At 59.8% G+C, this 14,067-nt stretch overlaps 7 protein-coding genes across 7 annotated transcripts; 3 read left to right on the top strand and 4 right to left on the bottom strand.

The window, feature by feature from the left end:
- Positions 1-1,170: 1,170 nt before the first annotated feature.
- On the top strand, positions 1,171-1,718 carry PEX7 (peroxisomal targeting signal 2 receptor; the record flags this gene model as incomplete). The annotated part of the gene is given in 2 exon segments (XM_056206788.1): positions 1,171-1,179; positions 1,191-1,718. 2 exon segments carry the CDS (start codon positions 1,171-1,173, stop codon positions 1,716-1,718), a joined length of 537 nt encoding a protein of 178 aa, XP_056062763.1.
- Positions 1,719-1,745: 27 nt separating this feature from the next.
- Positions 1,746-2,414, bottom strand: MIA40 (Oxidoreductase; the record flags this gene model as incomplete). The annotated part of the gene is made up of 1 exon (XM_056206787.1): positions 1,746-2,414. The coding sequence occupies one exon, from the start codon at positions 2,412-2,414 to the stop codon at positions 1,746-1,748; it is 669 nt and encodes a 222-aa protein (XP_056062762.1).
- Positions 2,415-3,038: 624 nt separating this feature from the next.
- Positions 3,039-3,497, bottom strand: MVES1_001953 (uncharacterized protein; the record flags this gene model as incomplete). The annotated part of the gene is made up of 2 exons (XM_056206786.1): positions 3,039-3,435; positions 3,490-3,497. 2 exons carry the CDS (start codon positions 3,495-3,497, stop codon positions 3,039-3,041), a joined length of 405 nt encoding a protein of 134 aa, XP_056062761.1.
- Positions 3,498-4,299: 802 nt separating this feature from the next.
- MVES1_001952 (uncharacterized protein) lies at positions 4,300-6,068 on the bottom strand (the record flags this gene model as incomplete). The annotated part of the gene is made up of 2 exons (XM_056206785.1): positions 4,300-5,780; positions 5,810-6,068. The coding sequence occupies 2 exons, from the start codon at positions 6,066-6,068 to the stop codon at positions 4,300-4,302; spliced, it is 1,740 nt and encodes a 579-aa protein (XP_056062760.1).
- Positions 6,069-6,219: 151 nt separating this feature from the next.
- On the top strand, positions 6,220-9,426 carry MVES1_001951 (uncharacterized protein; the record flags this gene model as incomplete). The annotated part of the gene is made up of 1 exon (XM_056206784.1): positions 6,220-9,426. One exon carries the CDS (start codon positions 6,220-6,222, stop codon positions 9,424-9,426), a length of 3,207 nt encoding a protein of 1,068 aa, XP_056062759.1.
- A 15-nt stretch (positions 9,427-9,441) lies between these two features.
- On the bottom strand, positions 9,442-10,589 carry MVES1_001950 (uncharacterized protein; the record flags this gene model as incomplete). The annotated part of the gene is made up of 2 exons (XM_056206783.1): positions 9,442-10,492; positions 10,585-10,589. The coding sequence occupies 2 exons, from the start codon at positions 10,587-10,589 to the stop codon at positions 9,442-9,444; spliced, it is 1,056 nt and encodes a 351-aa protein (XP_056062758.1).
- A 1,137-nt stretch (positions 10,590-11,726) lies between these two features.
- On the top strand, positions 11,727-14,067 carry vps5 (Vacuolar protein sorting-associated protein vps5; the record flags this gene model as incomplete). Its single annotated transcript, XM_056206782.1, has 2 exons — positions 11,727-13,949; positions 14,032-14,067. 2 exons carry the CDS (start codon positions 11,727-11,729, stop codon positions 14,065-14,067), a joined length of 2,259 nt encoding a protein of 752 aa, XP_056062757.1.

Below are 14,067 nucleotides of genomic sequence, written 5' to 3'. Positions count from 1 at the left end.
TTGTGAGCCAGCAAATGTGCAGTACATTTTTGGCCCATTCTTAACAGATTTCATAAATTCCATTGCCAAGTCGCAAAACTACGGGCTTGTCTTTCAATCAAATAACCCATGACCCCATGACACCTAGCGTGCGAGAGAGATGCCGAGCGCTGTCGTAAGTACGCCGACACGCAAAAAAAAAACAGGTTTTACAACACAGGCTTTCAAGGCGAAAGTCCTTTTAACAGTGTTAATGAGACAACGCCCAGGTGGAATGAATCCAGCCAATAGAGTCCTTTAGAGAGTGTGGGTTTTTTGCACAACCAAGTCTGCCTTTTGCACTTCCGATCGCGCTGAACTCGCCAAGAACACTGTACTTCAGTATTTGTCGTCGGACTCGAACCCAGTACTCTACCGTAGATACGCTGATCGCCACGATTCATCCATCCAATCAGAAACAGAGAAAGCCAGTGTACGCACGGCACAAACCAACTGTACCAAAAAACCGCAGAATCTAGGCACCGAACAAAATATGAGTAGATAAACCCCTGTTAGCTGCGTGTAAAGCGCGTGTTGGCGCGTATTTTTTTTACAGCGACGGTCATGCAACCACCTGGACCCTCTATGGCGGCACTGCGCTTTGAAACGCCCGGGTTTGCAGGGTATAATGTTGCATGGTCTCCCTTTTTACCGGACCGATTTGCGGTCGCGGGCGCGGCAAACGTATGTATTGCCGTGTAGCTCACAATGCAGTATGGCCTTGTCGGAAATGGGCGACTTTCCTTATTGACTCTGAGTAGCATGCAAGCAAAGACGTGCGTGTACATTGTACGAGGTGTATATTAACACACAGGTTTGACACACAAGATGGCATGTTTGACGTTGCATGGTCGGAACTGCATGAAAATCAGATTGCGAGTGCGTGTGGTGACGGCAGTATAAAGCTATGGGATGTGACGTTGCATGTGTGTACCTTTCAAGCGTGCTGACAGTGTAGGATCATCCAATCCGGAACTGGGCCGAGCATTCGCGCGAAGTGTTTTCGCTGGATTGGAACAATATACAAAAAGAACTGTTTGCCAGTAGCAGCTGGGACGGCACAGTAAAAGTGGTGCGTACTGAATAAAAGATTTGGGCTAACGTAACAGTGGAACCCTGACCGTCCGTCGTCCATTATGACAATCCCAGCGCATGGGGGATGTGTGTACAAGTGCAAATGGTCGCCGCACCACCCCGCCTTGCTCGCAACCGCGTCCGGCGATGGTTCAGCGCATATAGTTGATCTCCGTGCGGCGGGAGGCTCCGGAAGCGCAAAGCACGTCTTGAGCATGTCGGTCGGTGGTGAAGTGCTTTCGCTGGACTGGAACAAGTACCGGCAAATGACGCTTGCTACGGGAAGTACAGACCGGACCATCAAAATTTGGGACGGGCGCGGCAACGCTGCATCCATGGCAGAGCGCGCTGTCGTTGTCGGTCATAATTACGCGGTTCGTGACGTGGCTTGGTCGCCACATGAGGCCGGAATGCTTGCGAGTGCCAGCTATGATATGAGCGTCCGGATATGGAACGTGGACGAGGCTGTGGCCACTGGACAGGTGCCTATGCTCAATACCCCTAAAAAAGTGTATCCTATGCACAAAGAGTTTGCCTCTGGCGTAGCCTGGTCGCTCTTCCAGCCTGGAATGCTGGCAAGCACGTCGTGGGACATGGAAACACATGTCTGGCACGCTCTATCATAAATAGTCGCGATTGGTTTCTTAGGTATATTAATCCTCTGCGACAGCATTCTCCGCCTCTGCCTCTGCCTCATCGTCCGCCTTGATTTCCTCAGCGTACACCTCGGGGTGCTTTCGGAAACAGTCTTGCATAAGCTTGAACTTGTCAACGCAGTCGATGCCCTTGGGCTCCTGCTCAGAAAAGACAAAGCAGCTGAACGCGGCCTTGAATGTTTCTCCGCATGGCCCATCCGCCATGCCGCCGAGGCAAGGACAGTCCCAGTTGATTTCGCCCGTACGTTCGTCAAAAGCTTCTTCGGCATTCTCGATCGCGTCGGCGTTGCCCTCTGCATCGGCGTCGTGCGCTGGATCCTGGTCCTCTGCATCGGCGTCGTGCGCTGAATCCTCCTCCTCTCCATCCTCGTCTTCTTTGAGCGCACGCAGAATCGTTTTAGGCTCCACCAAATTCATCCTAGACTCGATCGAGCCACGCGAGTACAAGGGCTTCTCCGGCTGTGCATGCACAGCTTCGCTCATGTACATGAGCGCCGCGCCTGCGAATGCAGCTGCAGCCACCGGCACAGCAAGACGGCGAAGCATTGAAAGCGGTTGAATCGTTTTAGTCTGCATGCTCACACTGCGCGAAGTAAATCCTGTCGCGCTGCTACCAGAGACATTTGCTGCTTGTAGCGCCTTGCGAGCCAACGAGATGCGCAACATAGGTCGGAGTTTCTAAATAACAAAAAAAAAGTTGTGGCGGCGGCGACAACCCTGGGATGTGGAGACGTGGAGATGATGAATGTGGCCAAATCCACGCACATTGTCTATTTGTAATCCGTGCAGCTACGAAGCTACGCAGCCGCAGCGTCCCCCTGGAGCGCGGTGTATTCATCATCGAAAGGATCTTCATTTTCGTCAAAGAGCACATGCTGCTCAAACGATGGAGATAAGGAAGTCCTCTGTACATATGCATTCATCGGTATTGATTCGCTCGGTTCTCTTGATGCAGACGCAAGGGTCGTCGCTGGCGGTTCTGCGGGTGTCGTGTAGTGCCACGACGCACCTTGTGCCGTGTTCGAAGGTATCTCTGCAGATGGCGAACCATTGACCAATCCATATCGGCCCCCGTACGCCACATAGGTATCAATAAGCAAGCTGGTGTAAGTAGTTCGCATCAAGCACCTACTTGAACCAAAAGAAGAGGGTAAAGGCGATAGAGAAGTCGATGAGCCCCCACGTAACATGATCAATACCCTTTGCATGTGCCCACCGCATCTCCTCATCCGTAGCACTCATAAACATGACACCGGAGCATACCAGCAAGAATGGTGGTCTGTGTGTAAGTCAACACTGCACGTACAAGTATTGGAAAGCGTGAATATGGAACCAGGCGCCAGGGCTCGCCTCGTGCGAAGCTTCTCCCGTCGGCCGATCCTGGAGCACGAAGCAAATCTCGATGAGGCGGCACAAACCCGCGGCCATCAGTGCGTATCCAAACTGGCCATGGACCATGGTCGACAGCATAAGCGCCTGCGCATGTCCACTCATAGCCCACCCCGTAATTGCGATGATAATTGCAGGAAACACGCTTCTTTGGCCCTTGCGGCTCAGCCAGACGCCGACCATACCGCCAGCCCACCACAAGACGCCCATGAGTGTGTGCTGCAAATCCTTGTGCGTCCATGGCCCACCGTGGTGCTCGGTAAAAGTATTCACAATTCCCCACAAGAGAATTACCCAGCTGTCCATGTATTCTTGCGAGACGTGTCGTCGTGCAAGCCAATTTGCGGCGCACTTGAGCATAATCAAGAGGATAACAGAGTACGCGGTGAATGCAGAGCCCATGATATAATGTGCGAGGCACTGTCCCAAGCGCCCTCCATTGCACCAGGACTGCAGTGTAGCAATCCCAAATATCTAGCGTGAGCGACAAAGCAGGCGCGACGTACCATTTGTATCCAACCCAACAGCGGGAATGCGCGCCCAAGGAATCCATGCACGCCCAGCACGACCGGGCGAACTACTCGCTCCGGCTTCCATGTAAGATGCAGTTTCAGGTAGATGCCGCATGCCATTTGGAGGATGAGCGAGAGGAGCATGATGGGCGCCATATTTCCATGCACCGTGTGCCGAAATTGCCGCCCGCCATGATGGCTTCCGAAAAAATATCCGACTATGGATATGGTGACAGCCGCAATAGAGATAGGTACGTGCAGCTTATGCCGCACGAGACCGAGCACCATGGCCACTGCCGGTTAGCGTGGAGAGACAGGCAAACGTACGAGGAAACAACACTGCCCACGAGAGCGACTCTAATGCGATATGCAGCCCAAGCCAGAAATCGACCGGCTGCTTAGTAGCCCCTTCGCTTGGACCATGGTGATGATCACCATGTGCATGTACCACAGCGATGCACAAGGCAACCACGGCCAAGCTGCGCGCTGCCATGTGGTGTTGGAAAGAGGCGCCGCGAAAGTGCTTAGATAACACCGGCGGCGCAAATAAAAAAGGTCCGTGGGCATACGGCGTGACCATGAGAGTGATGCGGACGACACTTTTGCCCGGGCGTGACTATGAGAGTGATGCAGACGACAGTTCGCCCGTGCTATAGCCGTGTTCGTTTCCCTGCGACCCTGGGCGTTTGCGCGAGATATCTAGCGTGAGAATTTTTCTCAATACATACACCAACTCGGAAGCCACCCGCGCATCTGCGATGCGTTTTCTGCAATGCAATAGGACCAGTAGTTGTACCTGGCAGGTGAGCTGTGCCGTGTACATACCGTTTAAACACACGCAGCAAATCGCCCGCGCGCAGCTGCAAATGCCCATCATCGGAGCTGTAATCCACAAGGAGGACTCCGCGCGTGCCTGCGCTGCTCACAATGCTCAGCGAGATGGGCGCGTTTGCGAGTTCCGCGTGCAAGACCTGTGTAGGTGACAATGGGTTGTACCCTATAGTCGTGTGTGCAATGCTCGAAGCCGGTGATGTGATCCCTCCGGCGTAGACCATCTCCGCCATGGGCCGTGTCGTCTCCAAGAGACATCCCGCCGGTGCCCACCCCGTCCAGATTTCTACACGTGGGGTATGATCTGGCTGCGTATGGTCCTGCACTGGAAAGATGATATCTCCCTCTCCATTTGCGACAGAGTCTCTGCGCAGCGCCCACCACCCCTTTGTCTTGGACAAGATGATAAAGGTATCGCCGACTTTGACGTCGAATTCATCGTCGCGTTCCGACTCGTACGGGTAAATTGCGATCGCAAACGTGCGCCGCGGCGGCGCCAAGAAATTCTCCGCGGGTCCCATCACGACGGCGCGCCGCAGCGCTTCCTCGCCGCGCGCGCCGCTCCATTTTGGCTGCCGAAGCCAATGGCTTACACTCTGCGCCACGGCGCCTGCGTGCTCTTCCATGTCGGTGAGCGAAGCGCGCAGACGCATTGCAGGTTGTTTGCTGCTGTGTGGATTCCTGCGCGCGGCAAGTTTGCGTTCCGCAACCACGATGGGCAAATCGATCTCGCGCAATGGCCTGACGATAAACACCGGCGTCTGCCCCCCGTCGCGCATTTTGGTGTACATGGCGATGGGTTTTTCGTCGTAGGACAAGCACCGTTCCGTATTGTCCGTCGCGAGGAACAGCGCATACTCGCGCCAGTCATCCCGGACATGGTACCTGCGCAATGCCTCGCTCAATACAGCGCCGCACGGCTCGTCCATACTTGTGTAGTCTATTGTGTGCGCGATAGGCTCCGGCACGACGCCATTTCGACCGAGGAGCATGGATGCGACTGCATCGTTGACGGGAGCGAAGCTCGCGCTCCTTTCTACTGCGCCGTGCTCTGGGGTATACGCCGTCCATCCCGCGGAGCGTATTGCGGGCGACGGCCGGTCCTGCAAAGGCATGGACTCTGGCACGGATCCAACGCTCTGTGCTGTGCGCCTGTGCGCCTGCGTTAGTGCGCCGAGCTCTTCGTGCATGTGCGTAAGTGCAGCATTGAGCTGCGCAACACGCGACTCCAAGTTCTGGATGCGGTCGTCGCGTTCCTGCAGCATCCGATGCACGTCGTTGACGTCAGTTTCCTGGTGGCCTGCAAGTGAGCGGCGCCAGCCAACGTACTGAGGGGAACCCAATCGCCCGACTCCAACGGCACCCCGTGCTCCATCTTCAAGCGGTATATCTCGGAGAGGAGCGCGACACGATGCCCGACCGATTGCACGCCCAAATCGCGCAGCGACGCTTCATCGAGGAGGACGAGCGCCTCGCCATCGATGTCGTTTGCCGCAAACGGCCCCACATACTGCTCCAACTCAAGTCCCCTGAGCCACTCGAGCACACGCGCTTGTGGCCATATGCGCACGTCCAGCGCGTGCGCCATCGATCCAACCATGCACCATGCACCATGCACGCTCGGCGCAAGCACATGCCGCCGGCATCTGGAATGCGACCTAGCAGGCGATGTGCAATGGGCGGCGCCGAGTCGCGCAGCACCGCGCGCTGTTGCACGCTGTGCTGCGGACCAATCCGCCATGGACGCCAGCGCGACGGGTTCGACGTCGAGCAAAGGAGATGCATTGATGTCTACGAGCATGCTAGGAGCTCCATTTTTACTAGCGCACGCACCCGTCGTGCGCGGCGCCGATGGCTGTGCGTGTGTTACTCTGGAGAGTTTGCCTTCTTCTCCCCGAGACCCCAGTCCAGCGGGCTCATCCACGCGCGGCGAAGCGATTGCCAAACTGAGGCGAGCGGCGTCGCAGCGAGAGGTCCGGCGTGTATCGCCGCGACGACTGCGTCTGCGGCCTTCGGACGCCGCGCCGCAAATGGTGCAGGCGCAGCTGCCAATGCTCGCCGCGCCGGTCGACGCTGAAAAAGACGGCGCAGGGGCGTGTGAGGGGGGTGGGACGGCGTTTGAGCCGCTGTATACGCCATCGCCTCAGCTGTACCACGACATGTCGGGGTCCGGATCGGACGATAAGCTCTCGACACCGCGGCAGATTGAGCACCTCCCACTCCCGTCCCTCGAGCAGCTGCGGAAACGGATCCTATACGAGCGAAAAGCCACGGGACTTTCGCGCTCGGCGAGCGCAAGCGCGACGTCGCGCGTCGCGCGTGCGTATACCATGCAGAAACTGATGGGTGCAACGACGCCCGTGCCGTACCGCGATATGTTTGACTTTGTCCGCAGCGTAAACGAAGGGCAAAATACAGAGCTTGTCGAGGCGCATACAGACGAGCACGATACCTCGGTTGCGACGCAATTGAGTGTCGCCTCGAACGAAGCCATAACGCCGCCGCGCGATCCCAAGCGATCCACCTTGATTCGGTCCGTGTCTGCGCGCGATGTTGCGCGCCTGCGCATGTTCCGCAAGATTGGAAAGCGCGAGGGGCTGGGTGCGCGCGATGGGAGCTCCGACGAGGTGCCTTGTGGCAGCGCTGCCGAAAAAGCCAGCGACGTGCGCGCCAACGAAGCGCCCACACTCTCCGATGCAGCGCCTGCGCGCCCCCGAAAAAATAACCAGCCTATTCTCGCGATGCTGCAAAAACTCACCGTGGAGCTCGATGCAGAGGCACGCCAGAACAGTACCCAGGGCGACGAGCACCACCGCTCAAGCAAAGGCAGCGGCGTGGCCCCCCCCACCTTTACCTCGCCCGCGCTGCACCTCAAGCCTGTCGCGTACCACTGGTCCTCGACTCCAGTGCTGCATGACGACGTCAAACCGCTGCCGAGTCTCCCTGCGCCGCAGCCCAGCGCCGAGGCAATTTTATCGCTCTACCCCGCGCTCCGCGCCCCGACCAATATGCGGAGCATTAGTGCTGCCGAGCCCGACCAGCATTCTCCTCTCCCTGCGAGCCGCAGCGCCAGCGCACCGTTTCCGCACGCCGAGGAGACGATGGCCACCGAGCCCAAGAAGGAGAGCCGTGGCGCACGGCTGCTTGGCTCGCTGCGCCGCAAAACCTCGCGCTCGCGGCTGGGCGACCGGAACAAGGCCAAGCAGAGCAAGGCCGAGGCGTCGAACGAACTTGCTGCGCTTGTGCTTCAAGGCGATGCGCAAGCGCGTGCCTTTTCCCATGCCGTTGTGCTCCCCGTCACTGCGGCCGTTTTGACGCGGCTGAACCAGAGTTTGGCGCAGCCTGTGCGACACTTGCACGCGCACTTTCCCGCCACGATTCCCATCCACCTTGCGCGGGATCCAGCACGAAAGCTGCGCACCGTTCTCCCCCTTCTTCAGTCTGCGGGCGATGCGTATGTCAAGCTGCGGTACCTGTTTGTCTTTGACGATGTGCTGCTCCTCGCCAAGCCCGCCATTGTCCCCGCCGAGTCGGACGCGCTGTCCAAGTTTATGGTCGCGCGCCTCGACACGCCCACAGATTTACGCGAGATGTACACGCCCATTGCAGTTATGGCTGCAGCGGATGTGCAGCTTTTGAGCACCGCTGTCGCGCGCAATGCCGAGCTTCGTGCGAAGCGCGCCATGGTTTTGAACAACATGCCGCGCTTCCAGATGGACCTGCGCAATGCCTTTGACACTATCGCCGACGCCCATGGCCAGGTGCCGGATGCGAAAGCGCGCGCGCACCTCCTCTACATTTGCCCCGAACTCGACCGCGTCGTTGTCTCCGCGTACCTCTTTGCGCCGCACAACCGCGATGTGCTGCAGCACTATGTCGCACAGCACCGCTTTGCAGGCATCGGCATCGAAACGGCCCTGCGCAGCTTGCTGCTTGATCTGCGCTTTCCCGCGGCACAGCACGATTTCGAGCTGCTTTTGCTTGCGTTTGCCGCACACTGGCTGCGCTCCAACAGCGGCATGCTCGCGCCCACATTTACCTTGGAGCTCGCGACGGATCTCACGTTTGCGATGATGGCACTGCACGATGCGCTGCACACGGGCCAAGGCTCATTTACCCCCGGCATGTTTGCCAAGCCGTGCGCCACCATCTCGCTGGCGCACTTTGTCCAGTCTGTGCGCGAGCACGACGTGGAGCAGCTCCTCTCGGAGCGCGAGCTGTGCGAGCTCTACTTTGGCGTCAAGACCCAGCCGTTTGCGCAAGCGGCGGGCCCCGAAGACGTGCCGCAGCGCACCATCGTGTACGATATAAGCGCGCTCGCCGCTGGACTCCAGGTCGGCGTCCCCAGCGCGCCAGTGACCATTGCGCTCGACGCGCCGGACCCCGACTTGAAGATCCGACTTGAAGGCGCAAGCCTCTTTCTCGATCCCCCAGTGCTCTCGTTTGCCCACGCGCCTGTTGCGGAGTTCACCGTGTGCAGCACCGCCGCTGGACGGCACGATCTGTCATTTGTGCGCATCGGCAAGCACGCAAAGCTGTACCGCGGCACGCCTTCGAGGATGCGCGGGACGTGGGATACGCTCCCACGCACCGTCTCTCTTGACGCGAGCGCCGACGCGCTGCGTCCCACCATCCTCCTGCGCCACACTGCGAAGAAAGAGGCCGTGTACGAATTTTACCTGACCGATGCGCCCGCCGCGCAGTCGCTCGCCGCCCTTGTCCAAGAGCGCATCGATGCGGCGCGCGCACAGCGGCACATGGACCAAGACGCCCACCTCCGCCTCCTTGCACAGTGTGTGCTCGAACTGAGTGTGTTTGGCGAGCGGTACGTTGCGCGGGCGCACCACGTTCTCGCGCACCCGAGCGGTCCCTCCATGGCGGGCCAGGAGCTGATCCGCCTCGTGCGCGAAAATAGTTTGCTTTTGCCCGCGGTGCGCGAGGCGTAGTTGTATAGCTATTGATTATATGCGTTCGCGTACCGCAAAGCTCCCCCCCTGGGGCAGTTCCGAGAGCACATGGTGCGACACCCAAAAGCGCAGCGCATGCACTGCAGCCTGCCGATCGATGTCGAGTGCGCCGGCAATGTGGTCTGCAGAGACGATGCGTGCGTCGTGCTCGCCGGCGACGAGCTCGGCTACCGCCGCTTGCAGTGGCGTCGCTGTGACCTCGACGGTGCGGCCGTCGCCCATTTCCACCGCAAGATCGACCGTGCCGAGGTGGGGCAGCCAGCGCAGGCGTTTTTGGCGCTGTGTGTCTGCGTAAAATGCCGCGAACGCCTCCAATGCCTGGGCCAGTCGCGCCGGCACAGCAAACGTGCCCGTTTCGATTTCCGGCCAAAACTGGCGCGAAATAAAGAGGGGGTGCACCGCACCGTAGACCCCCGCACGCTCGGCGCCACGGTGGAATTGCGCGTCGGCGCGGGCGGATGCGGCCACATCCGCGAGCATGACGTCGCAGTGGTGCAGACTTCCCTCGCCGAAGCGCTGCTTGAAAATGTCGTTGTTGCGGCGCACACGCGCGGTGTCATAGTCCTGGGTGTGCATCAGCTGCTGCGCAGTGTGCCGCTCGAGGGCATGGATGAAGCCGGCGTGGTCGTCAAAGATGCCGACGAGCAGATCTATCACATCGCGCGAGCGCATCTGGCTATACTCGGGCCCCGCGTCTACGGGGCGCGGGGCCCATGCGGGGTCGGACCAGTACTCTGGGCGTGCCTGCACCTCGTCCTCTTCCTGTGCGCGGCGCATGGTTTTGGAGAGCGCTGGCTGGCGCCCGCTCCCTGCGCTTTCCAGCTCCATGCGCAAGAGCTGGAAGGCGGGGTCGTTTCCCAGGAGTGCGGCGACCACGGCCTGGATGGTATCGCTGCGTGTGCGCAGGTAGCGCTGCACGGGCGGGAGCACCTGCGACAGAACCACGCCGCTGGTATCCACGAGGCGCAGCGCATACACAATATTGACATAATATACAAGGATGGCATGCGTGGCGACGCCCGGGTGCAAGAGCCGGGTCCTCAGACTGCGGGTTAGGACTACGGGGCGGGGAAGCGTACGTACGCGCGCGAAAATACGCGCACCACCTCGGTGCGCTCGTTGGACTTGTCGAGCCACGCCATGATATCGCCCAGCGCCGCGCGTGTTTTTGGGTACATGCCGACGATATCAAAGAGCTGGGCGAGCCGGGCGTGCCCCAGTGCGCGCAGCAGCGAGTACTCTAGCAGCAGGTAGAGCGACTCGTGGTCGGCGAGCGGCGCCGCGCGAAAGGATTCGTCGTGCAGCTGCGAAATACTCACGTCCCACACATCGTGCCGCGCATGCATTTCGTCGAGCGGCGATGCCAAGGCGGGCTTGGCGTCGAGCATGGCCGTGAGCGCGGGCATCAGCTGGCTCACGAGCATGTCGTGGAGCACAGGAAATGCACCATTGCGCAGCGCACCGCGCAATGCGCCCGTCTCGTGGTGCGTGGCTGCGTCGAGAATGCGCGTCGCGGTGGAAGTAAGCACGCCTTGTACGAACGAATCGAGGCCCAGGTACCGCATCTGCGCAGCGACTTGCATGCCAACAGGCTCTACCACGACAGTGCCGTGCCCGGCATGCAGCATCTCGGCAAAGTACGCGGGCAGCGCTTCCAGCATCGCGGAATGCATCGCCGCAGTGCATTGCGTTTGGCACTGCAGCAGGAATGCACTGGCGAGGTGCGCGAGGCCGAGGCCGCCAAGCTCGGGGGGACACAGCATCTCTCTCCGCTCGCAAACCCACCGGAAGCATTGGTCAATTGCACCGGGCAGCTCGACGCGCGCTTTTTCAGCAGCGGCAAGGGGCGCGAGGGTCGTGGTGCAGAACAGCGCGAATTTTTCCTGGCATGTGCCTGGGGTGAGCAGCGCGGCGACGTACCCATGTACCAGGCGCCGAGTTCCGCAGGCGTCTGTGCAAGCACCGCGACGGCGGCTTGGGTATCGGCTGGAGTCAGTCGGTGTTCCTTCTCGCCTCGCCACGCACCGCGCATCCTGGTTTCCAACGTTGCCGGCGACGCAGGGTCGAATGCGGCGCGCACCATGTTCCACGCCTGCGGTAAGCATCGCAAGGTACACACATCCGCTTCGTCGCGTGCATCCGCCTCGTACCCACGCAACGCTTCCTCCCACGCACGCGCGAGCATCAAAAAAAGACGGTGTGCCGAGCCCAGCGCGCGAGACCAACACGGATGACAAAAATTGCCCTTTCGGCCGGCGGCGCGTCCCGTTTGCGCCACCATGCGTGTGCTTGTGACGGGCGCTTCGGGCCTGCTGGGCCGCGCGCTGATGACCGCGTGTGAGGATGCCGGGTACGACACGCATGGCACTGCGTTTTCGAGAGCGAACGCAAAGGTGGCCTGTGTGGATCTGCGCGAGTCGGCGGAGGTGGACGTGCTTGTCCAAGCGTGCAAGCCAGACGTGGTGCTGCATACCGCAGCGGAGCGGCGTCCAGACGTTGTCGAGCGCGATGCAGACGCCGTGCACCGCCTGAATGTAGCGCTGCCTGCAGCCATGGCCAAAGCGTGTGCGGCGCTACACCCACCCGCCTACCTGGTCAACCTTTCCACAGAGTACGTGTTTGACGGGCGCAGTCCGCCGTACAACGTCGATAGCCCGCCCAACCCTCTCAATGCATACGGCAAGAGCAAACGCGACGCTGAGATCGCCGTGCTCGAGCATGGCAAGCGCGGCTTTGCGACCAACGTTCGCGTGCCTGTGCTGTACGGCGACACGGAATACGACGGCGAGTCCGCCGTGAATGTGCTGCTCGGTGCGATCCAGCCACGCGACGATGCGTCGTCGAAGATTAGCATGGACGCACACGCACGTCGGTTTCCAACGCATGTCGAGGACCTTGCGCGCATGCTTGTGCAGCTTTGCGAGATTGCGCAGCGCCGCCTTCGCGCCGCGCCGCCGCAGCCCATGCCGCCAACACTGCACCTCGCTGCGAAAAAAGGCATGTCCAAGTACGAAATGTGCTGCATCATGTCGCGCGCGTGGAACGATGCGTGCGGCGCACAGGTGACCACCGCAACCTGCTTGGATCCGGTGTACCAAGTGGATGCACACGCATCGACACAGCGCCCCGAAAATTGCGAGATGGACACGGGCGATGCGGAGGCGCTGGGCATAGACATGACGACCGTCTCGTTTGAGGAGTGGTGGCGTTCGTACTTGGCGCGGCGCGGACCTCCGCGCGCTGCGCATCGCGACGCAGGCTTGCCCAGTACCGACGCCGCAGGCCAGGCCGCGCCAACGCCTGTTGCCGCGAATGACGACGAAGTGCGGTACGGACAGCGCTCGCCCACAAAAGCGCGAGCGCGAGCGCCAGCGCCCGCGTACCAGTTTAACATCCACGTCGGCAACCCACAGCGCGTCAGCGACCGTGTATCTTCCCACGTCGAGTACACCGTGCGCGTCACGTCCAATGCCCCTTGGTTTCCCCGCGACACGCTTTCCACCCTACGGCGCTACAGTGACTTTCGCTGGATGCATGCAGCGCTCGTGCAGAACCATGCCGGGGTGATTGTCCCTGCGATCCCCGAAAAGGTCAAGATTGGGAACATGGCGCCTGCACTTGTCGAGCTGCGTCGTCGGTCGCTGGAGCATGCACTGACCAAGATTCTCGAGCACCCCGCCTTGCGCACGGACGAAGACCTGATGCTCTTTCTCCAGAGCCAATCCCTTGCCGCGGACATCAAGGCGCGCGACGCGAAAAAAGGCGCCGTCGTCACGCCGGAGCAAAAGACGTACATGGGCTGGAGCCACTCGCTGCAGGCGTTGCGATTCCGCGAAACGGACGAGTGGTTCAAACAGCAGGAGCTTTTTTTGGGCCAGCTGGAGAAACACATGCAACACATTGTCCATAGCGTGATGCATCTTGCGCAAAAGCGGCAAGCGCTTGCGTCCAAGCAGGACCACTTGTACAAGGTCCTCGTCGCGCTTTCTTCCAGCACACTTTCCCGCCACGTTTCCACATCGTTTGGCGCGCTCTCCGAGATGAAAAAACGCGCAGCGGAGGCGTCCGAGGTGCTTGCTGACCACGAGGCAAACGTGCTTGGACTTGTTTTGTACGAGTACGAACGGCTCGTTGGCAATGTGCGCAAAGCATTTGCGACGCGCGTCGAGCTTTGGCAAGCGTGGCAGCGCGCCGAGGAAGACTTGACCAAGCAGCGGCACCGACAGCGCACTAATCCCGCAGCGCATATGGACTTGCAAATCAACGCGCTCTCCCATGCGGAGCTGCAAGCGGCCACGCTGCACACACGCTTCGACGACGTGACCGAGCTGTGCAAGAAAGAGTTTCAGCGCTTCGAGCAGGAAAAAGCGCTGGACGTGCGCGCAGCGCTGGAGAATTACATGCAGGCCTACCAGCGCATCCAGCAAGAGATTTTGGAGGAGTGGGCGCACTGCGAGGCGATTGTGCAGCGCCATGCGCCGCCACCCACAGAGGCATCCACGGTACGTTTCCAACAGTCTGGTCCAAATGATTATCGCTCCGGCGTGAAAGCACATATGTTAGACTTACGAATTTACATTGAAGATACCTTTGATTATGATGGACCAGACGTTTGCGTGA

The sequence above is a fragment of the Malassezia vespertilionis genome, chromosome 3 (genome assembly GCF_029542925.1).
Source record: "Malassezia vespertilionis chromosome 3, complete sequence".
Classification (NCBI taxonomy): Eukaryota; Fungi; Basidiomycota; class Malasseziomycetes; order Malasseziales; family Malasseziaceae; genus Malassezia; species Malassezia vespertilionis.
This window is presented reverse-complemented; position numbering and strand designations above follow the sequence as displayed.